At 41.0% G+C, this 25,138-nt stretch overlaps 1 protein-coding gene across 3 annotated transcripts in view; it reads right to left on the bottom strand.

Annotated features, from left to right (window-relative positions):
- Positions 1–25,138, bottom strand: part of CDC42BPA (CDC42 binding protein kinase alpha) — a 198,151-nt gene that overhangs the window by 68,169 nt on the left and 104,844 nt on the right. For all 3 annotated transcript variants that reach the window (XM_066618681.1, XM_066618680.1, XM_066618682.1), the window contains exons 8-15: positions 24,441–24,689; positions 23,232–23,311; positions 22,876–23,042; positions 20,647–20,769; positions 13,012–13,145; positions 10,950–11,192; positions 9,796–9,906; positions 7,791–8,038 (exon numbers count right to left, since the gene is read on the bottom strand). In XM_066618681.1, coding sequence (XP_066474778.1) covers positions 7,791–8,038; positions 9,796–9,906; positions 10,950–11,192; positions 13,012–13,145; positions 20,647–20,769; positions 22,876–23,042; positions 23,232–23,311; positions 24,441–24,689 — 1,355 coding nt within the window. The remainder of the gene's footprint in view (positions 1–7,790; positions 8,039–9,795; positions 9,907–10,949; positions 11,193–13,011; positions 13,146–20,646; positions 20,770–22,875; positions 23,043–23,231; positions 23,312–24,440; positions 24,690–25,138) is intronic.

Here is a 25,138-nt window from a genome sequence, read left to right as displayed (position 1 = left end):
ATTTAGCAACAGTAACTAATGGAAAGTCAACAACTTGGAAAACCCCACGAGTGAGAGTCAGATTGGTATTCCAGGAGACTTAGATGGCTCTCTGTACAGTTCTTGTTCTAATGCACTGCTACATGCTGGAGACAAGGAAAAGGAGAGCAGATAACTCCCTTATGTGTTGGGAAGTAATTCTAGACTAGGGCACTGGAGAACATGAATTTAAATATTGTAACATTCATTCTCTTTGTTTCCGTACACAAATTGCTTTCTGGGTACAAGGGCTCTACTATTTCACAAGGTGATACAAAAAGATGGTGTAGCCCAGAGGACAAAGCCCTCAGTATAGGACACGGTGATTTCTCCTACAATTATTATTTCAAACTTGAAAATGGAACGTCTGAATGAATTCCCAAACAGCAATGATTTCTACAAGACAAATAGTGATAAGAATGAGTTTTGTATGTGTGCATAAAAACACCAAAATTTTCAGTTCTAAAAACCGTCAGAACAACTCCAAGTTACTGAAATTTGGGGTTAATTGTTTTTTATTTGCACAGGGTTCCCCAATATCTTACGAATTGACCAGACACTCTGGGTGCAGTCTGGAAGTTACAACAGCTTTGAGGAAATTAACATATTGACTACTATTTCAAGCTTTACTTTCCTCTTCTGCCTTCCAATCCCTATAGTTCCTCCCACTCTCCTTTTCCTCAAGGCATCAAGCCTTGCTACCCAGTGACTGAATCAACCATAACCCCACTCTTTCCTGCTTCAATCAAGGTAACTCCCCCATGAAGCACCACACTGCTCCTTCCTCCCCCCCACTAAACCAGTCACTAAAGCAGAGATCATGCAGAGGCTGAAATCACTCTTGTAAACATAACTCAAGTATGCTTAGCTGTTCATCTTTATCTTCTAGACCTCACTTGCTTCCCTATACCTGTTTAATTCCTTGGATATTCCTGGTTAATTCCATAGCTGATGGAACGCTTAACCAAAGTGAAAGGCAACAGGAGAAAGAGGTAGAAACTCACACTACAGAAGGGGCTGGAAAGGGGCTGCAATGCTACCATCAGCTCTCAATGTCTTAGCCACGATTTGGGAATCCCCATCATTATGTTTACTGCGGCTCACAGTGTCTGAGATGAAATTACGAAAGGAATTCACAACCATTTTGCAAGGCTGTCCGCAAATATTTATTAGTTACGATTTGAGCAGTTATAATGAAACAAGGTTAGAGTATTTCTGGTTTTAATTTCCTATTCCTAATGTGAAATCCATTTACTGTTTCAATAGAACTTTGAAATACAGCACAGTAATGTCAGACTCGGCTCTCAAAGTGTGTGTGTTGCTATTATTGAAACATAATACTTCTTTCTAACAATGTAGCATATTAATCACTGCTGTTAAAACTCTACTTCTGTAACTCAACACCACCCTATCCCTCTTCCCTGACCAAGAGATTCCATGCAAATGATGAACAATCTGGGGAAAAGGCAAAAAAAAGATTAAAGCATTAACTGTCAGGGGAATGGATAATGGGTCTCACAGCTATGACAGAGATGTGGGTTTGAGCTAACTTCTCAAACAGATCAAGATTCTTTAATTAAGCACTGGGCTACATTTTTGTCTTTTTCAATGTGTTTAGTACTTTCATTCTTCCTAGTATGGGCTGTTTCATTCACAGCTTGTCTAGAAGTAGCTTTTAATTTGAATTTGTGATGCTAAATGACATAATGATGAAAGATGCAATGTCAGGCTTTATGCTGGTGGTAAACTTCAGCTGAAACTGTAGTGGAGGCAGCTTCCCCAAAATAAAACTGGTAAACAATAGTACACAGAGGAATATCAGAGGTGAACATACTGCATTGTGGGGACTCATAATACTGGTTAAGAAATAAGGAGCTTAGGAACATAAAAGGGTGTACAAAGTTTCTTTTGGGTCCCTTTCCAAAGGGTAAACAAGGTAGGAGGCAGCAACGGGGGGGGGGGGGATGAATGAATGAATGAATGAATGAATAAATAAAGGATACGAAAGTACATTTGATTTGAACATATTTGTTTATGCTATAATGTAGATGAGAAAGAATTAACAATACAGTTAAGGAGAAATAATTAACATTGTTTCTCGTCATCATGGTGTTCATTTTAGTGGAGGGCTCCTTCTTTTGGCTAAATGGAAAGCACACAGGGACAACGGGGAAGGTTGGGAGGCGAGTTGGCTAGGCTGAGCTTTTGGAACCTGCAAGACTCAGGGACCCCTCCTCTGGCTCCAGGGCCCCTTTCAGACCTGGGGCCCTGGTACAAATTACCCCCTTTACCCCCCTCTCCTAGGCCCAGCATACAGGAAACCAAAAGTTTCCATCTTCTCAATCCCTGTTCCTGAAACACTTCTCATCTACCCATACACTTCAGTTGTTTATTGGGTCAAAAATTAAAAACACACAAATCAGAACACATACCAGAACCCAACATTTCAGACCCTATGCATGTTTATATGGGAGGAAGTACAATCAATTTTAGTGAGATTTGCTCCTGAATAAAAATTAAGGAATTGGACTTTGATTATCAGGAATTAAAATACCTTAACTGAACCTTAACTGATTGACTCCTGTACAGTATATGAAGTATGTTGATATTCTGCTCTCAAAATAAAGCAAAGCAAGAATAGGTAGTTTTGTATGTCTTTGAAAGACTGTGTCACCATTAAGAGAATTGTTTTCACAATGGGAGGAAAGTACATATGGTGTAGGCTTCCTCATGAGGAAGCTGCTTGAACCATTCACTAAAGAGGCTATACTATATCTCCAAAACTAGACACGATAGGGCAAAATGGATGCCATGTTTGGAATCAGCACCCCAAATATACCCTGGAATTGGTGTAACTTTTAGGGAAGCAAGATGTGTGTTGGTCTGTGTAATCTTGCCTCATTAGCTTGTTTATTTGGTGGTTTTATAAGAAGCTGAGGTGACAAAAGGACACTCCTATATGTTTGATAACAGATTCAAACTAGGTTTTAGGCAGCAGTGGTAGCGTGTACTATCCACCAGTGTTCAACATTTGTGTTGTCAGTCAAGTTATCTTAACCACACGTTCTTTTGATAAAGGATTTGACAGGCTGTTTCTCTTCCTAGTTCTCACAATGATCCTTTTCAGTAATTAACCTCCTTTCTTCTTGTTTATAATGCCAAAGGTGGCTTTGAAAATGAGTAAAAATAAAACCAACATACCATTTTAAGCCAGCAGAATCATAACAGCAACACTGTTAAAACTAAGACATAAATCCATACCCATTTACCTGAACACAATGGGGCTTAGCTGTGGGTGAACATATATTGGATTGCCCTGCAAAATATTAATGCTAAACAGCAACAACAGAAGCCATTGTACAATTCATTCATAGAAGAGAAAGTTCAAGATCCTTAGAAACAAGGATGAAGACACCTTAGCAATTAATACACAACTGCACAGGAAAGAAAGCAGCTGTTCTGGTACAAGCTACTCTTTGCACTAACATTTGCACTAACTGGCTGAGGCTTTCCAGGTTTTTAGACAGGGGTCTTTTCCAGTCCAATTTGTGGTGCCAGGAATTGAACCTGGGGGTCCTTTTTCATGCAAAGCAGGTCTACCTCCTCAACTGAAGGATCTTATGTTTGTGAACAGTTTGATGCAGGTGTTTGTCACTGAGTGCACAAAGGGTAGTGATATGGTTCTAAAACTTTTTAGTACCGGGATCCACTTTTTAGAATGACAGCCTTTTGGGACCCACCAGAAATGATGTCATTAATCTGGAAGTGATGTCATGGCCAGAAGTGACATCTTCAATTTAGGCTTCAAACCAAAGCCTTAATCACTTCTGGGTGTGATGTCATAGGAACACAGAAAGAGCCCCGCTGGATCAGGCCATAGGCCCATCTAGTACAGCTTCCTGTATCTCACAGTGGTCCACCAAATGCCCTAGGGAGCACGCCAGATAACAAGAGACCTGCATCCCGATGCCCTCCCTTGCATCTGGCATTCTGACGTAGCCCATTTCTAAAATCAGGAGGTTGCACACACAAATCATGGCTTGTAACCCGTAATGAATTTTTCCTCCAGAAACTTGTCCAATCCCCTTTTAAAGGCATCTAGGCCAGATGCCATCACCACATGCTGTGGCAAGGAGTTCCACAGACCAACCACATGTTGAGTAAAGAAATATTTTCTTTTGTCTGTCCTAACCCTCCCAACACTCAATTTTAGTGGATGCCCCCCGGTTCTGGTGCTGTCACAGGGGTTCCATTCCAGAAAGGAGAACTGAATCTGTGGATTTGGGGCCCCAAACCCTCTTGTGACGTGCTTCGGTCACATCTGGAGGACTGTCTGAGGGCTGGGGAGGCCTTCAGAAGGCCTTCTGAGGCCTCTGGAAGGTCGAAAATCATGACCACAAAAATAGTAAAAACTGGAAGTCCCTGTTTAAAGGCACCAGGGACATTTTGAGTTGCGGGATCTCCTTTGGCTGCCCGGGACTGGAGTAAAAAGATTGCCCCTCTTCCCACCTCCTGGCTGGCTGGGGTCACCCAGGCAACAGCAAACAGCAGGTCAGAGAGTGAGGCAAGTTGGGAACAGCTTACTCGCTTGCTGTCTTGCTCTTTTTCTTCAGGGACTGCAGGGAAACTTCAGCTGTCCAGGGAGAGACGCGGGCAAGTTGGGAAGAGCGCTCTCTCCCCCCTGCATTCCACTTACAATCCCTTATTCTTGATGATCAGCCTCTAATCTCCCAGTGACAGGCTCCCCCCCCCCTTCCTTCAACAGATTTAGGTGCCACAGATTCAGCAGTTTTAAGAGATTAAGCATTGTCCCCCAGGCTGCAGCAGCACCTTCCTATTAAGGACACTGTTCCTTTAACTACACCCCCTAGCCCATAAGTACACATGCAAGCATGCACCACAGCCTCTGATAGTTTCCACCTTGATTCAGCCAATCCCTGTCTCTCATCATTTGCAACAGCAACATCTGAGACATCTGCCTAGAGACTGTAGCCAGATGCAGGGAAGTAATTTGCATGATGGGGGGATTGCAAACCATGTGTTTTGTGTTTGCTCTTATCTGCTGTTTCCAGTATCAGCAGGGGGATGTAGAATGGAACCCCCATGGATATGGGGGCACACCTGCAACAACCTAAAATCCAAGAAATATATACAGGCTCTAAGAAGTAAAATCACACTACAAGAGACACGGGGAAACTGAGACAACTGAGGGAACAGTAGATTTCTTTTCCCATCTCATGCTCACTCAGCACATACTTAGTAAATGGGATGGTGGGGCACTATTTGAACTGTTGATTCTCTCTTGTTGTTGCTGAGTGTAATATAACTTGAATTCATGCAAATATAACACATGTGTATAATGAAACCTGACTATATTGCTTTTAAGGAAGCGCTTCAGATATATTATCACAGTATCTTTACAATGACCCTATCTGTCAAGCAAATCTTACCCCCAACATACACCTGAGGCCCAAGTCCACCTAGCAAATTCATGACAGAGGTAAGATTTAGACCGGGAGTTCACAATTTTTAGCTTAGCCTCAGAGACATTATGCTACATCATCTTCTAAACATTCTGTTCTTGTGGAGAAAACATAATAGCAAAGAATAATACAGTTCTATACATCGAGGAGACCAATCCTTATCACTGACAGATACATATTTAATCATTCAAAACCTCCAAAACTGTACCTGATATAATCCATATATGCCAAACCATTTCATGACACTAGCTCTCACACACTGAGGGCGCAATCCTAACCCCTTATGTCAGTGCTTTCCAGCACTGGCATAGCGGAGCCAATGGGATGTGTGCTGCATGCTGCAGTTGGGTGTCACTCACAGAGGCCTCCTCAAAGTAAGGGAATGTTTGTTCCCTTCCCTCAGAGCTGCATTGCCCTTACATCAGTGCTGGAAAGCATTGACATAAGGGGTTAGGATTGGACCCTAATAGTCTGATCACAAACCCTAGCAAGAGGTCTAAACTGCTTTAAGGTTAAGGATTCTTCACATACAGACAAACATACACTCCCGTCAAAATCACATTCCAACCAAAAACTATTGCAAACATGGCTTCTATCAAGGAGGTGAAAAAATAACAAACATACACTCCCCCCAAAATCACATTCCAACCAAAAGCTATTGCAAACATGGCTTCTGTTAAGGAGATGAAAAAAAAAGTTTTTCTTACAATTTCTACAATCGCAAGACGTTGGACTGTCATTTTATCAAACGGAGGGCAAGATTCTCAAGAAAGCTATTATGAAGATAGTTTATAAAATCTGCACAGTTATTTTTGGCCATGCAGTAAACTACTACATCTGCTGTACAAATAAACAGAAAGTCCAGTATCAATGCAGCTATAGTTTAGAAGCTTCCGAAAGTTTGCCTTTAAAAGAGCAAGACAACAAGCCTTCTTTGCATAAAGGCATTACAGTTCTGCTCTGCAGTCACAGCCATGTGTATCTGATGTTTTAAGCATATTTGTCTTACATTCCCACACTACCTCTAGCTGTGGAGTGGTATTACTAGGAGAAAAATTTTAACAGTAATAGTAGCAGGGCACCCTTAGTCAATAACATGGTTATAAGGCAGTGCATCATACTTTACTGAAGTAGGGGCAGCGATTACAAAAATTCTTATTCCTAGGCACAAAAAATGGAAACTGAGGGCTTCTGTTCACAAGTAACATACAGCATTGTCCTTACTGTAATTTCATAATAAGACAGATCTGCTGTTCATCATCTTCTTTAGTGTCCTGGTTAAGACAACATATACCTTTTTTGGGCTTTCTGATGATATGGGCTCTATTCTGAAAAGCCTGGCATCTCCTCTCAACGTATCTAAAGGGAGCTCACAACCTACTCTAAGAACTAAAATATTTATAAGCCAATGCAGTACAATTAACTTGCCTTTTACTGATAAATATAGCTAGGGGCATTCTCAGTGCCACTTATTTCCACTGCACAACAGAAAAGCAAATCATCCTGTCAGACCAGATAAAGAGGCCTTGTGCCTAGAATGAACTGATGGCAGATGTTTGCACTGGACGAAGTCTGGGAGAGAGCAGCCTAAGGATACCTTAAGTGTCTGTTCTGGCACTAGCAGAAAATATAAGCATTGTCTGATTTTTGACATATTACTTGTTCATGTCAAAGACAAACAACAGGAGTGGAAGCTACAAGACAACACAACAGAATTACAAACTCCCTGGCTCTCCGAAGACCCCTCAACAGCTGGGGGCCAGACAGACGAACACACCCTGGGGTCCTGACCCTAGGCAGTACAGGGGCCAGGACAGCCAGCAGTGCAAGAATATAACCAAATGACCACATGTACATCATGTGGAGTTCCTTGGAAAAAGGATGGGGCACCAAACAAACGCTGGGACTTGCTGGTCGCCAGAAATAAAGAGCTAAAACTGTTGGTACTAGCTATGAACTCTTGGGTACAGAATGTACTCCAGTTCAATATCTTGAGCTGTACCTTAATGACTTCAAAGCCCAATCCTCACCAACTTTGTCAGAAGTAAGTTCCACTGATTCTAATGGGACTTATTCTGAACTTAGTATTCTCAAAGTTGAAGATTTAGTTAACATTGATATTGCATTTTTAAAATTTAGCCATTTCATTTTATTTCCAACTCCAGCATTTGTTTTGGAAAAACCTCCTAACAGTGGTTTTTTCAAATGGACGTGTAACCATTAGCAAAATAATTATGTAAATAACTTAGAGTATGTACGTAAATAACAAGCAAAATAACTCGTATGTACCTTTCTCTCCTTGTCTTTTCTAACTTGTCTTTCAGGATCATGATCTCTTTTTTGAGAGCAAGTTGTTGACTCTCTGCATCACGCAGTTCTTTCTTCAGATTCTTTAGTTCGTTTGAATGTAGTACTTCTCGTTTGGATAGCTCTTCCTCATAAAAAACGCTTTTCTTTTCCAAGTCAGCCTTTAATTTGGTGATCTCTTGCTGATGTTCCATGCTGCTGACCCCTGGGGAGCGACCAATTTGTTTCTGCTATTAAAAGAGACATCTCAAAATTAGCTTCCATGAACGATGAAAACATGCATTCAAGAATAACCCAATCTGGGTGTATACGCATTTATATAATGGTATACAGTGAAAACGCAACTGATGGCAATTAAATATACATGTATCAAAATTGTTTCGGACTAGGCTTGTGTGTGTGTGACTAGGCTTTTGTTTTCTTTTTTTTTAAACAAAGAAAAGTAGAAACTCATAAACTAAAGATAATTTAAATAAATAGACAGGACAGACATTCTACTACACTATACCAAGGAATGGATTCCTTAAACTTAGCTTGAGTTTTATATAGCCAAGAGTACTAATAATTGTCTTTTATTCCAGTATTCTGTTTAAGTACAACAAATTGGAAAAAAAAGTTGCTGTTTTTTTTCATTTGCTGAATTTGTATACTGAATTTATAACTCTGCCTCAGGGCTTCCTAATCCCCTAGAGCAGTGGTTTCCAAACTCTCCAGTAGTTTGAGAACTGCTATTAAGTATTTGCAGGGGAGAGAAAAGGCAGCAACGTGATCCTCAAGATTGAGCTGCTACCAGGGACAAAGGGGGCTTTTTTCCCAACTTACTTCCACAAGTGCTGGCCTCTAGGGTGTGTGGGGAGCCCTGCAGACACCTCCTCAGGGCTCCCCAAGCCTGTGATTGACTAAAAATAGTGATTGGAAACCACTTTCAGTTTCATGATTGAAAATAGGAAGTGGTTTCAGATCACTATTTTTAGTTAATCACAGCCTTGGAGAGCCCTGTGGAGGCATCTGCGGGTCTTTCCACACACCCTCGGAAGACAGCACTAAGAACATAAGAACAGCCCCACTGGATCAGGCCATAGGCCCATCTAGTCCAGCTTCCCGTATCTCACAGCGGCCCACAAAATGCCCCAGGGAGCACACCTGATAACAAGAGACCTGCATCGTGGTGCCCTCCCTTGCATTTGGCATTCTGACATAGCCCATTTCTAAAATCAGGAGGTTGCACATACACATCATGGCTTGTACCCCATAATGGATTTTTCCTCCAGAAACTTGTCCAATCCCCTTTTAAAGGCATCCAGGCCAGATACCATCACCATATCCTGCGGCAAGGAGTTCCACAGACCGACCACACGCTGAGTAAAGAAATATTTTCTTTTGTCTGTTCTAACTCTCCCAACACTCAATTTTAGTGGATGTCCCTGGTTCTGGTGTTATGTGAGAGTGTAAAGAGCATCTCCCTATCCACTCTGTCCATCCCCTGCATAATTTTGTATGTCTCAATCATGTCCCCCCTCAGGCGTCTCTTTTCTAGGCTGAAGAGGCCCAAACGCCATAGCCTTTCCTCATAAGGAAGGTGCCCCAGCCCAGTAATCATCTTAGTCGCTCTCTTTTGCACCTTTTCCATTTCCACTATGTCCTTTTTGAGATGCGGCGACCAGAACTGGACACAATACTCCAGGTGTGGCCTTACCATCGATTTGTACAACGGCATTATAATATTAGCCGTTTTGTTCTCAATACCTTTTCTAATGATCCCTAGCATAGAATTGGCCTTCTTTATTGCCGCCGCAATTTGTACTAACACACTGGATGTTCACAAAAGCAGACACTTGTTACAAGTTCATAGATGTGAAAGAGTTTTGTTTTTCCTTTCACTGCCAGGGACAATGGTATTCTAACTTATTTACCCCTTTGCCCTGTGTCTGACAGTGACTTTTCAGTTCTAACAGGCAGCTATTAGCTGAAGTCAACATAAACGAACCTTTAGTCCTTCTAACTCATTTTCCAGCTGCTTAGAATACTGCTCACTTCGCTCACGCAATTTCCTGTCCTTGGATGCCTCAGCAGCTGCAGCTTCAGCATGAACTTCCAGCTACAAAAATAATTGTTAAAATTGTAACAATTGTTTCGAACTCTAGTTTTCTTCAATAATGCATCACAGAAACAACTCACTTCAGTAAACTGTACTTAACTGTGATATATTGGAGATACTTATGAAGAAGGGCAATCAGCATCACAATCACATTACTTAAAAGTTCTACTCACCTCCATGAAACTTACTTGTAAATAAATAATAAGTGAAGTATTTAATACACTGTTCTAAGAACACTTACTTGTTTCTTAGAACAGCCTATTAAAGAACTTATTTCATCTTCTTCTTAGCCTCCAGTTCATGGCAAGCAGATGCTTTAGAATGCAACTGCATCCTCTAACCATCTTCATTTAAGAGCTGCAGATAATCCTTTAAAAACTCAGATTTTTTTTTTGCATACTACTTAAACAATCTATTACATACAAAAATCTGTGAATGATTTATTCACGTATCATAGATGACATAACATTACATCTATAATAAGTAATAATACTCACAAAACTTTGCCATCAGACAGAGAGGTTCCATAGTTATAGGTAGAGATGTGATTTTTCATTAATAACGAAATAATAACACATAGCACCGCTTTCTGCACTTCTCATTTTTGTAAAAAACAAAACCATACGTTCAAAAACTATTTAAAACCCATTCACTACAACACATAAATAATATGTCTTATGCCTGGTTTCAATTCTGGTCATTTCAATTCTGCTCAATTCTTCAATTCTTTCACAAAAGGGGTCTATGAGAAAAATACTCGTTTTGCCTTCTGCCAATTAACTATATAGCTAGCAACTTTGGTATCAAAGCAGTTTCCTAGAGTTTAGTCACTCTCCATCAGAATACTGAGCACATTTACTGAATACATTTTAATCTTCTAGCCCTCAGACTGAAAAATGCAACTTTTTGTAGACGAACTTAGAAGACAGAATTATGAACAAATGCACAAGGGGTCCATTATTCTCAAATAACTAAAAGACAAGGATACAAGCTTTATTTTTAGAAAATTCTTTTTCTATAGTCCCTGTTCCAATGTGACTTACTTCCTTTCTCATTCTCTCTGTTCTGCGTAGCTCTTGCCTTAAGCCTTCTATCTTTTGCATCACCACTTCCATCTCTTCTTCCTTATCTCTGACCTGACGGGTAAGTTTCTGTTTTTGTGAATGTAAATCAGTAAGTCGCTCATTCATCTCAGAAAATTCTTGCATGGCCAGCTTCCGTTGGCTGTGTGCATCTTTCAGCTCTTTGGTTTGGGTCTTTAATCGTTCACTAGCATCAATAAGTTCCTGAAGATACCAAAAAAAAGGATTACATATTCTTAAATTTTAGTTTTGAAACAGAATTTATGTTCAAAATTCTAATTAAGATAGATGTGAACAAAAATGAATACCCACTTTCCATTCCCCCCAAAAAGACTTGTTATTTGCTTGTATCCTATGGAATGTAAAGGGAAAGAAACTTGCAGAAGCAAACCACCGCTACCTTCTCAACACAGCAACCCTCTGAGCCTGCCAACAATCTGCTGGGGGTGTCCAAGGAGAGGACTATATAGGTATAAAAGGCTGCAAAATCACCTGAGGTGATTCAGACTCAATCACTCAAAGACTGAGGTGAAAATCATTTCCCCATCTTTGCACAAACAGAAATTGTCTGTTTATGCAAGTGAAAGTTTGGATACAAACCACTGTTCATAATCTAAATGTGGGAAAAAACCTTTTTATGAATATGCTAACACCGGATCTTCAGAAAGCCAAATCTGAATTCAAATTATGCATAGCCACAGTCAAAATTAATATTTTCATTATGTATAATAACTAATTATACAAATACATGATGTAGCCAGGGATGAGAATTCGAGTCAGGTGACTTGATTCCGAGTCGCAAAAATCAGCCCTTTTTGCTGACTTGTGGAGACTCACCTGTGCCGATGACTCCGGCATTGGCTCTAGTCTGAGGCCACTTGGCACTGATTCCCCACACATGCGCACTGGAGTCTGTCTGTGTCTGGTGTTTTTGCTTACTTTTTTCGTGGTCTGAAAGACCTCATGGGGGGTCATCAATCAGACTGGGTGAGCAGCAGGGAAGTTCCAGCCAGGAGGCAGGAAAGGGTAACGGGAAAGGGTTTTGCTTCTGCATCAGTCGGGAGGGTAGAAGTGGGCTCTCTTGCCCATCTCTAAAGGAACCTATGGTCACTGGACGAAGGATGGTTTTTTTCTCTAGATGAGGTAGGGCAGAAGGAGGATCCTAAGAGGGTTCTTGCCTTGGCTGGAGAAGCCCGGGGGGGGGGAGGAGGCAAGAAAACCGGGGGGGGGGAGGGAGGAGTGGTTCGTAGCTATCACACTTTCCAACACATGGCTCCTTTGGGATCCATTTTTACTTGTGAGGAGGAAGCCTCATTGAATAACCAGTGCAAATGGAACTACTTCTGAACAGAGCTACAAAGGACTGGGTCATTCTGGTAAGCCTTGCAGCCCCTCCACATGACCCTCTCTCTTGCCGCTTCTGTCACCGTTTGGCCCACCTGATTTACAGGGGTGGGACATCAGGGGAGTCTTTAAAGATAACTCTGACACGCGCACACACACATACTCCCTGGTAGCAGCCCCAGTTTTTCCCCACGGTTGGCTTTTTAAAGGTAACAACTCAAGACTTTTGAGTTGTGAAACACTCTAGGTGACTCAGAAGGTGCCCCCTTATGACTCATTTTCACGTTTGAGTTGCGGGGGGCAGAGACTCGTGACTTGCGTCAAGCCATGCCTGACTTGCCCATCCCTAGATGCAGTCCTGTTTAATTTAAAACGCTATTTCAATAGTTCCATAACAGTTTCTATTAGAGCAGTGTTTCTTATTTTCATTTTTCATCTAACCCCCTTTTCCTTCATCTTTTCCTTTCTAAATGTGCAATCCTATGCACTTTTAGCTGTAACTGATGTCTCACTGAACTCAGTAGGTCTTAGGTAACAAAATTATACAAAGGAGGTAACAAAATTATAGATAATTAGTAGAAAACTATTTTAAGTGCATTCTAACCTCAGTGGAAATATTCCACAAGTAAAATGGACACAACCTTTTTTTTAAAAAAAGCACAGATGTACAATGTTTTACCTTATTAAGATCGTCCCTCTCTTGCTTTAATGCTTTGACTTGTTTCTCAAAAGTTTTTATTTGTCTGGCAGCATCTTCTAATTCTCGTCTTGTTGAACTGGCCTCTTCAAGCTGCTGCTCCAAACGTCCAGAATCTGGAAGAAGAAAAAAAACCCATGGCTAAGTATCACATTTATTGCTGCAAATGGTACAACAGGAATTAGCAACAAAGACCCAGGAGTTAAATATGGCCTTAGGAGAAGTACAGGCTCATCTTACAGCTGCCAACCCATAGACAAAAGAGAGAGCAAACTGTGACCACAGCACTTACATACAATCTACTGTAGAGAGAAAGTGTATAGTTCCCTCTAGAGCAGGGGTCTCCAAACCCTGGCCCACGGGCCAAATGCGGCCTTATGGGGGATTTTATCCAGCCCTTGGAGCTAAAAATAGCTCAAAAAACACACTTCCATGCTGGGTCTCCCAGCATGGGTATATACAACATTCAGCCTGTAGAGGAGCAGAATGTCATGCAATGTAATGGAAAGAAATTATCCTATTACACCTCTAGTGACTGAATGAGATATATGCAAATGCTGGGAGATCTGGAATATAAGTTTGTGTCTACGTTATACAGAGCATAAACTTAGACCAAAAAAGTTTATGATTGGCATTGTAGCTTGCCTGATGCTTTTATCAAAATCCATTCCCTTCTCTTCCTGTGCAAATCAGTTTTGCCCTCTGCTCTTCTCCATCTACCCCCACCCACTTATTGTAGTCAATCAAATTCTCAGCATATCAGTTCTCCATGTATTTATTATTTATTTATTTATTCTCCAGTCCTCAGCAACATGTCAGATATACGATGCAGACCTCATGCTGAAAAGTTTGGAGACCCCTGCTCTAGAGAGAGAGGCTGGCCCAAGTCATTTTGTCAAGTGAAGCAGAGAAACAAATTGTGCTTCCTGAAATTCTATAGCCCATACTTTGTTGCATCAATTAGACGCCAATTCCTGCTTTCATCCATTTCAATTTTCCCTAAATGTGCAATCCAATGAACTTTTACCAGCAAGCAATATCTCACTGAACCCAGTATGTCTTACTTCTGAGCACTAGCATAACTGGGGGGGGGGCAAGGGTACAGGGCCCAGGTGGCATGCTGGGGGGGTGTCATCCATCACCCCCACCACAATGCGAGACCTGCGTTTTATCCTACTCCGTCACATCCGCTGCTTCATGGCATTTGAGCCGCTTCTTTGCTTCCCTATATATCCATGGGGTGTTGCAACCCCCATTGTGTGATCAGTGGGGTGGGCGTAGCCACCCTGGTCCTGTTCCATGCTGTGTGGAGACTGGGAACGCTGCTTCCGTGTTTCTGTGTTAAGATAGCCTACAGCGTAGTTGCTGAAGGTGAAAACAACCAACAACTTCAAAAACTTCCTGAAGCCCTCCAATAGCTCAAAATAAAGAAGTGGAAATTCTAGGGTCAGAATAACCCATTTCTGTCTGGTCCACAGGTGCACACATTTGGTCCATGTTGCATATATGCAACAATGGGCAGAAATGGCTTGTGCCATGGGACTCACATTTGTATGTTCTACTACAGACAGATACAGCTGCCTTTCTGGATATCGCAAGTGATCTGGGTATTTTTAACTCTATCAAGTGGTTCTGAGAAAAAAATGAGGCTGTTATTGTGATTTTTAAAATCACATTGGGGGGGCAAAGTTTGTCATTGGGGGGGGAAGTTTTCTGTGACCTAAGGTACCAAATGCCTTAGCTATACCACTGCTTCCAAGTACACACACATAGGCCTGTGCTTAATCTCTCTCTCACTCACACACACACAAAGCACGTGGCTGGAGCTGCCTAAATACTGTGCATGCCAGGCAGCTTGCCAATTTTATGCTGAGGGAGGAGTTTAGCTCAGGCATGTTGACCTGGATGGTCATCCAGGAGCAAGGATTCTCAAACTTTTTCTCCTCCTGCTAAATAACTCCACCTTTCAGGACTCATCCCTGCTTGAAAAGTTAAAGAATTTCTGCTTACAACTAATTAAATATTTTAAATTTGATGCCATGCATTACTTATGAGCACATGTAGTCTGCCTTTCTCTCACTGAATGATTAGTTAGTGGCTCTATCACTTTACACTTTTGGAGCACCATCTCTGGCACTCTGATACATAATACAGCGGGTTCTCCTTATCTGCAGAGGTTTCTTTCCAGAACCCCCATGGATGAGAAATTCTGTGGATGCTCACATAAAGAAGGCCAAATGAAGGGGCTGGGGAGAGGCAGGTTAGCATGAGACAAGACTCACTGGCTATTTTTAATAGATCTGAGTGGCTGCTGCCAACTTGAGGAGGCGGCCCATTGGGCAGGAAGACAGAGGGTGTGGAGCTAACCAGTAGCACTGCCTCCACCCTGAAACTGCTACCCTCCACTGCATGAATGAAGCCGCTGCAAAGAGCAGTTCAGATGGCTGCTCTTTGTTTTCTAGTTGCTTTCCCACCTCCACTCCTGCATCCGGCCACTCTTGCTTTCTTTTTACAGAGAGCAGAACCTTTATCATGCAGTGCAGTCCTATTTGTGTTTAGCTGAAAGTATGTTTGATTGCATAAAATTATTGACATTTTTAATGTTTAGAAAAGTTATGTAAATGATAGATGTAGATCAGTGCCAGAAATGATCAACTCTCCCCTTAAGTCACCAGCACATTTTCATGCAGTTAAAGAGCCAATACAAATCTTTTCTTCAGATGTGCACTGTTTTGTTCTCCTGTCTACTATTTCCCTTACATTTTTTACTATATTAAAGATTCCTCTGTGTTCTCTCCAATGTAACTTAGATTACAAAATATTATAACTTTGACCTCAAAAAGTGAAAGCATATGCTCCGCTGTCACGTTTTTGGAAAGATGGAGAGACAAAAATGTCATAATTTACTAAGACCGCTGCTGAGTAGAAATTCAAATTTGACACATTACTATTTTTATTTTCATTCACAACATTCTGCAGCAGGTGTTCCATAAACTAACAAAGATTTAAATCAAAATCCAGTGCTTGCAATTGCAATCTAGAAGAATGGATTTCCATCCCATCTCCTTACTTTGGGTTAAACAGCTGTATAAGCAGATGTAATGCTGTATGACAATGGTTACCAAAGCCCAGTGGTAAGTCTCAGCTGGTTGCTAATCTTATATACCTGATGCCGTGGGCCAAGAGCTCTCACTAAACTCTAACCAAAGTATCGCCATTTTAACATCAGTTCTGACTCTGGTCCTAAAATGCTTGTGAGCCTAAAATGCTTATTAGCAAGAAACTGTGAGCCACTCCTGACCCAGTGCCTGGCTCTCTAGTGCCCTAGTCCTTGAAGACCAGACAGAGCTGGTCTGTGTTATCTTGCCAAAGCAACAACTAATAGGAGGGGTAAAGGGGGTGTTTGAGTGTGGCAGGGATGGAATTTTACAGGACCCTTTGTCTATGTTTGCCTACGATGTTTGAAATGAGTATAAAAGCTAGCTGCATCTAACTACACTTGTGCATGATCTGAGGCAACTGGCCTCCTTGCTGCCTTGCTTTGGTACCAGCAACAAACAAGCTGTTTTCTGCTATACCTTCCCTCTGAGTGTTAGTTTGGGATGTAGCTCTCCGGGTCATGAACCTCATGCTGCCTTTAAGCGAGTCAAAGGCAACACACCTTTAGTTAGGAGAATTCAATCAAACATACTTCCAGCTAAACACAAATAGGACTGCACTGCATGATAAAGGTTCCCAGATGCCACAGTGGAATCCCATTTCTTCTTGTTTCTGATTGTCAGCAAGACTGAAGTGCAATATTTTGCTTATTTTAAATATTTGGTGATATCTGCTCTATGCGCAAAAACAGTGTTGAAATCCAAGGTAATATTATTTCCTTTTCTGTGTGCAACATCGTCCCAGTTACCAAAGACATCCAACTTTCTGTTTTCAAATACTTCATAGCCAGTTGAGAATATAGAGATCTAGATGTTATTATGTAGTGCCATGCCAATAAAAATGAGAATGTGATTGAAATTAAAATGCGGAGATTCTATGTAGGAATTTAATATCAAATCAAAATAAGTTTCACCTAAAAAGACTAAAAATCTTCTATTTTACCAGACTCCTAGATGTAGAGGAACAATAAAAAGCCACTTCTTTACTATCAAGGAATAGACGCAGATATACAGAATACATTTCACATTTTTGAGCATTACCCTGTAGCAAAAAGATCACAAACAAGTCACCCTCATAAAGAACTGGAAGACACAATTTCCTAATCAGACATCCTGTCTCAAGCTCTAAATCTTGTATTTATACACTGATTTTGAGCTGAGTATTTCCTGAAACAAGCAGAGTTCTCCAAATAATGGTATACTAGCCACAAATTTCACTTACACTGCCATACCTGGATATGCAATTTGCACAAGAATCAAACTAGATTATAAGCTCTTATGCATACCTAGTTAGGATGCCATAGTTATTCAGTATAGTTTTTCCACCCACAGTTGTACTGGACAGAAAACACATTCCTGTACAACTATGTTCCAGAACAGCTATATTTTAATAGGTTTTTTAAAATGAAAAAATTCTCAGATAGAATGATCTTATCTTCCAATTTAATTTCAACGCAGAGGCCAAGCCACAGGAGCACTTCAAAATGCCAAGAAAACTATGGGTTTAGTTGACTCACTATTTATTTAAAACTTTGTTTTCAACAAGAATGTATGATTATAATCAGAATTGTGATTGCTCATTATATCTGAAGTATCAAGAGCCAATATTAATTCAAAAAATATAGAGTACAAGCTCCAAGGACAACAGCTGCAGTGATGATGGGGATAGCTATTTTAATTCTCTATGTATAAATGTGTATAGTACCGAACTCCACTTACAAAGACTGGCAAAACTCCCAGTTTTTATGGCTACACTTCTTCTGCTTACAAAGGTAATAGAATGCCTAAGAGTCTCTCTGTTGCCTGCAAAACTAAATGTATCAAGGAGTTGACAGACACAACTGGAAGAAGTGCTACTGTGCATTCATGTGTGCCTGTGACTGAGGATAAACTAGCCATTAAAATTGCCTATACAAGCAAATCACAAACAAACATAGGCCAAATATCCCAGTCAGAGTAATATCATTGCATTACATAGAATGTACGTATATGAAGCATTTTGAACAGCTATATAAATGGCAAGTATTAATACTAATAGTAATAAAGTATTTCATTACAGTGCATTACACACTTGTGTGTATTTCATGAATACACAAACTAATTGGAGAGGATGTCTTAGCCCAGATTTGTAATACTGAGGGAGACTGGTACTGAAGAGAAGTGATGCAGATGCATTCCAGAAGCTGGCTACAAATATAGTATAGCTACTGCTAACCCTTCACAAAACACTGAGCACTCAATATCTCATTGCAGCAGCTGATGGAACTCTGTAGCAAACTGGAGATGTTGATGAGGACTTGTGATGAATCATGTAGATCAGGGGTCTCAAACTTGTTTTATACTGAGGGCCGAACAGCATTCATGATGCCTGCTGAGGGCCAGAAGTGATGTCATTAGGCAGGAAGGGATGTCACTAAACAGGTCATAACCAAAAACAAGCACTTTTTCTCACTTAGGAACTCATTAGCTGCAAATGACAGAATTAAAAATGCACAAATCTTGATAGTCTTTCAAGATATGGGAAAGCCCAATTTTCATGCAGGCTGCCCATACAGCAGTAATACCTCAGCACTGCTCAGCAGCTGAGAGTCGGATAAAAAGCTTCCATGGGCTGTATCCGGCCCCCGGTCTTATGTTTGACACTCCTGATACAGACAGTCTAAAAGAGAAGCCATTACCATGGATGGGTGATGGTTCAAAGAGACAAATAAACACTAAGAACTGTGTGGCTTTTACTTGCTTCTAGAACTGTCACTCCTTCATGGCAGCAGCTTCTCTTTTAGACTCTCTCTTTGATTCAACTTGAGAAACATTACCTTTCTTTGTAATGTATTTGCTTCAGTATCCTGATCATTATGGTTACCCTTCTCTGTCCCTCATTTAGTTCCATGATAATCTTTTTGAGATGATGAGACCAAACTTGTCTAAAGTATTCTAAATTACATATCAATGGTACAACATTATTAGTAGCACAATACAACTGGTCCGGCTGTGCTAAACCTGTTTAGGATGGGGACACACTCACCTTGAAAAACCAAGAACTCGGTTTTGGGGTGCTGCTGAATCTGTTCTTAGATGCTTAGCTAGTGCTGGTAGCCAGGACCACTTTTTAACTATTGTTGGCTGGTTTGCTAATTGTAGCCCTTTCAGGATACAGAACATCTAGCCTCAGACACCCATCCTTTGGCTATATCCTGTTCATATTACAACAACATGTTCTATTCAGTGGTTCTCAAACTTTTAGTGCCAGGACCCACTGTTTAGAATAACAGTCTGTGTGGGACCCACTGGAAGTGATGTCATGGCTGGAAGTGACATCATCAAGCATATTAAAATAAATAATTATAATTAAAGTAAAACAATTAAATAAGGGTAAACCAGCCCTGTTTCACCAAGTGAATTTTTTCTGTAGCCTGCCTGCAATAACACTCCCCCCCCCCCAAATAGTGAGATTTTCAGCCCTACCCAGTTCAGTGTACACTTGTATTTCAAGCATATCACTATCAGGACCCACCTAGCTTTAAAAGTCTAAAATAGAAAAAAAAATTCACCTTACTAGCTGAAGCCTCTGTGTTATTCTTTTATTGGGTCGGCCTGCCTTCTGGGGCATTTGCTCAGCTCAAGTTCCATCAGATTGGTAGCCTTCACATTCTCCTTTGCCTGACCTGACCACAAGCCAAGGCATGTTTGCTTCCTTGCGAGGAAATGCTTAGTTTCGCTTTCCATAGGGCTCAATACATTTGTTAGTTTGGAGGGAGAAACTTCTTTATCAGGTGTTTTTGGAGGGCTGTGTTTATTGTATCGGGACCATTCTTCCATCATTGGATTCCTCTCAGCCTGCCCTTTCCAATGGACTAAGGCAAGTTTGCCTACTCATGAGTAAATGCATGATATGGTTCAGTTTTACTTTCTATAGGGCTCCATGCAATTGCCTTCTCAGCTATCAGCTAAAGCTTAGTGACCCACCAAACAGGTTGCAACCCACAGTTTGAGAAACACTGCTCTATGTGAAGCTACCTTAAAAGACAATTGGGAAACTACAACAGGTGCAAAGTGTAGCTCCTATAGGACTTCATTTAATGGAATGCATTTTAATGTGACTGGTTCTAGCGATATTTATGGGTTAGTTATTCTAGCCTTCTTTTACCAGGAAGAACTGGATATAAATTCCTAAAATAAAGAAACAGAGATTGGCATAGGAAGAGAAGAACAGAATCAGGACCTAATTCAAAAGTATACACTCAAAATTATGTGCTGAATGATAAATGCAAAAGTACAAATTTGTGAAGTTACTCTCTGTTTCTTTTTTTATGATAATTTTAAGCAGAATATAAAAAAATCAGTAGTAATACATTAAAAATTATATTCTGCCACCATTCTTTGGAATCTTCTTCTCATATGGCTCTCTTACAAGTATGGCTCTTTCACTGAATACCAAGACTAAATAACTGGGACTTACCAGTCACCTGCTTTCTTAGTTTTTCAATTTCTTCTTTTAGGCTTTTAATTTCTAAATCTTTGCTTGCTGTTAATGGACCATCTACAGTTGAATAATGCAGGGCCTGAACTGTCTGTGTTGACTCTTTAAAAAAAAAAAGAGAGAAAGACATATATGTGAAATGCTGCATTGATAAGCAATTAAGAGATCTGATAGCTTGACAGCTCTTCCTACATAATATGCCCATGAAAAGACCAAGGCAGTTTCTGTGGCCTGATGCAGTCAAAGAAAATTATCCCTGTCACATTCAATAAAGAAAATCTTCCCCCACCCCTCATCTATAAGACTAATTCCATCTCCTCTCATTCCAGATTGCTTGAACTGGCTTCTCTTTAAGGCAGTGCTTCCCAAATTGGGAGCTATGGCTCCCTGGGGAGCCATGGAAACCTTGCAAAAAATGTGCTGCCCTATACAATGTATAGGATTGTAGCCCTAATGAGGAACTGCGGCCAAAGGCCCAGTATGTCAAGGGAGCAGTCAGTTAAAAAAAGATTGGGAACCACTGCTTTAGGGAGTCCGGTACAGGCATCTTCCACTTATTTGACAGGTTAGGGACCGAACCAGTGGTGAAAAGCGGAAACAGTTAAAAAGCGGAACCTGGTCTTCTTTCAGTTTACATATGCTGCTTCCAATGCTTTCTTAAATAGCAAATTGCAAATGCCTTTTTTGTCTTGCAAATTTTTGCTGTCACACAAAGATTTCTGCAAATGGACTCTCATTAATGCCTTCAGGAATGGGAATAGACCCAGAGCTAAAGTTACCATGCTCTCTCTCTCTCTCTCTCTCTCTCTCTCTCTCTCTCTCACACACACACACAGTTTGAATTACCATGTCATATTGAAATCAATATGGGGAGGGCAATTTTAGCTTCTAGAACAGCAGGGAAAGGTTGAAAGAGCAGAGCATGTGTTGAATGAATGAGTTCCAGGTAGCACTGAAATGTGTTCAAAGAGCAGATAGTTGAAAAATGAACCATCAGAAAGTGGGGTATATCTGAACACTCAAAGTAAGAAAAGACCTCCACTACCCACAATACTTAAGAACCATAAATGAGAACAAAACGGCTAATATTATAATGCCGTTGTACAAATCGATGGTAAGGCCACACCTGGAGTATTGTGTCCAGTTCTGGTCGCCGCATCTCAAAAAAGACATAGTGGAAATGGAAAAGGTGCAAAAGAGAGCGACTAAGCTGATTACGGGGCTGGGGCACCTTCCTTATGAGGAAAGGCTACGGCGTTTGGGCCTCTTCAGCCTAGAAAAGAGACGCTTGAGGGGGGACATGATTGAGACATACAAAATTATGCAGGGGATGGACAGAGTGGATAGGGAGATGCTCTTTACACTCTCACATAATACCAGAACCAGGGGACATCCACTAAAATTGAGTGTTGGGCGGGTTAGGACAGACAAAAGAAAATATTTCTTTACTCAGCGCGTGGTCAGTCTGTGGAACTCCTTGCCACAGGATGTGGTGCTGGCGTCTAGCCTAGACGCCTTTAAAAGGGGATTGGACGAGTTTCTGGAGGAAAAATCCATTATGGGGTACAAGCCATGATGTGTATGCGCAACCTCCTGATTTTAGGAATGGGTTAAGTCAGAATGCCAGATGTAGGGGAGAGCACCAGGACGAGGTCTCTTGTTATCTGGTGTGCTCCCTGGGGCATTTGGTGGGCCGCTGTGAGATACAGGAAGCTGGACTAGATGGGCCTATGGCCTGATCCAGTGGGGCTGTTCTTATGTTCTTATGTTCTTAACCTTAGGAAAATGTGCACAAAGGAGTCAAACTTCTCCCATGTTACAATAGACATTAACAGCAGATACATTAAGAAGAAATATTTTCTTTGGATGCACTGTTACAAGTCAATCTCTTTTCTCCAGCCTTCCACAAGTCATCTTTGTCTTCTTACATCCCATTTTTCTCCCATTGTTTTTTAGATTATCATAAAGTATTTTTACATCTTTTCATTCTGCTTGCAAAAATTTAGTATTTTTATCCAAAACCATTACTCTGACAAGTACAATCTGCTATCACCAACACCATATAAGGAATATTTGCAAAGTTTAAATTTTATTTGCAAGTTAACATTATAAAATATATGCCTCAAGTCAGTGTCATATTGAGAACATTTCAGAAAACCATTAGCTAATTTCCAACACAAATTATCAAAGAATATTTCATTGTATTACCTTGAAGTTTTCTACTAAGTTCAAGTTTTTCCTGCTCCAAGCGCCTTATTCGCCTCTCATATGCTTCTGTGGCCAAGGTATCCTCAAGGGTTCTTTGAACACTGACATCAAGGTCCACAGTAGGTTGCCCAGCTGCAAATCTTAGAGTGCTGCGGTCCGAAAGGACACTGAAAAGATAGTTTGTAAAACAGATAAATGCAAAAAAACCCACAGCAAATCATACCAATAAGAAACTCTTTATCTTAGCTGATCCACTATTATAATTTATGAAACTTTGTATGGCAATGCTATAAATTAAAGAAACTATTCCTTAATACAAGATTAACATATCCAGTTGAAAATTCAAGGCTTCTCACCAGCTACTTGTATATGTGAATCCTACAAATGGCAGATGATGGCCAGAAAATGCAGTATGTGTTGGTGGGGGCATTGTTTCCTAGGAAATAAAAGAAAGAAAAGAGATAAAATATCAGTTGTATAAGTTTGACTGTAGTCTGAAAAAAGCAGATACATATGAATGTAGTACACCATTAGTCAGGTGACTGCTCATCCAATGCGAGCAGCAAGTGGCTGTCAGATATAACTGACAAACAGCATCTCTCTGCTTTCCTTGGTAGATACAATGTAATTATCCATGTGCTGAAATGAGCATCACAGAACTAATGGAACTAGATTCCTGGCCCTTTCTGGTGATGCAATGCTTATTTTGGCCCAGACCAGCAGCCCTCTGCCATCTAAATTACAGACTCATAACATGGACTAACCAGCCCTACATGTTGGCATCCTTCAGTGTCAGAAGACTATGGTAAAGCGCTCTGAATGATGGTTCCGGAACAGAGTGTCCTCTCCAGTGTGTGAAGCCTGGGTAAAGTAGGTATGGAGGATAGGCTGTTACCCATGCAGCAAATCCCCCCTCTCCATGTCGCTGAAATGGTCCAATGGAAAGGCAGAGGCCAATACGGTTGGTTCCAGCGGCGTCGTAGGAGTTGCCAGAACGTGACTGTGTTCAGCCATGAACTGCCTCAGGGACTCCAGCTCCGATTTTGCCTCGAGGTTGACTCCTGAAGCCTTTTCCATAACTGGATGTAGCCACAAGGCAGTGGAGGTTTGGGATCAGAGTTTTCCTTCTCTCAGATGAGCTGCCTTCCCAGGCTAACGAGTCCCATCTACCCAGTGGATGTTTAGTCGCCTCTTACAACAAGTACAACCAAACTGAGGGCCTATTCTTATCCCCAGCCCCCAGGGGCTCTAACCAGCCCAAAGACATCATAAGCACTGTGCTTGCATGTTTTGTCTCTCCCACCAGGAAAAACTGGTAAGCAAATTTTTCTAAAAAATTATCCTTTCTGCTCTGGTCACTGTAGTTACACATGTGTCCAACAAACGATAAATTTCTTTTTTAAAAAGCTTCAGTGCTTGAATATTTCCCCTGGCTATAATTTACAATGTGTCCATTGTTCTACCTAAATGCATCTGACATTAAAATACTATATACTGTGTAATAATTCTGAGCATGAATGAAAAAAAGTAAGTGAACTGAAAAAGTTGAACATGTGTTAACTTACAGAGTTCTTTAAACAATCATCATCCACATCAAAGTTTGATGTATCTGTTGGACTGCTGACTTCAGGGATGTAAGGTGCTTCGCAGTTTCGAATGTTGTCCCAGTCAATCCCTACAAAAAACGGATGGCTCTTAAAGTCTTCTATACCATTTTGCCCAAGTCTATGTTCTCTGCTGCAGATGAGCCTTCGAATTAGGTCCTTGGCATTTTCAGACACATCCGTCACTTGAGTTGGAAACTGAAATCTCTCCTTAAAAAAAGAAAAGAAAAAATGATAATGTTAAGGCCCCAGCTACAAACCATAAATGGTTGGCAACCTTCAGTCTCGAAAGACTATGGTATAAGCCTACAGCACCCAGTATTCCAAGGTGGTCTCCCATCCAAGTACTAACCAGGCCTGACCCTGCTTAGCTTCCGAGATCAGACGAGATCAGGCATGTGACAACAAATAGTTCAGGGCCAATCCAATCCAACTTTCCAGCATTGGTGCAGTTGCAATGCAGCCCTGAGGTAAGGGAACAAATGTTCCCATACCTTGAGGAGGCTTCTGTGACTGCCTCCCCACCACAGGATGCAGTGCATGCCCAAATGCTTCCAAATTACATAACACAGTAAAGATATTTTCATATGCAAAGATCAAGCAGCTGCTATCAGCTATGTTTTCATTTTACAAAGAACCGCAGTACATCATAGCCAGAA

Source organism: Tiliqua scincoides, chromosome 1 (assembly GCF_035046505.1).
Source record: "Tiliqua scincoides isolate rTilSci1 chromosome 1, rTilSci1.hap2, whole genome shotgun sequence".
Lineage (NCBI taxonomy): Eukaryota > Metazoa > Chordata > Lepidosauria > Squamata > Scincidae > Tiliqua > Tiliqua scincoides.
The sequence above is the reverse complement of the archived record's forward strand: the minus strand, read 5'-3'. Positions and strand labels throughout refer to the sequence as shown.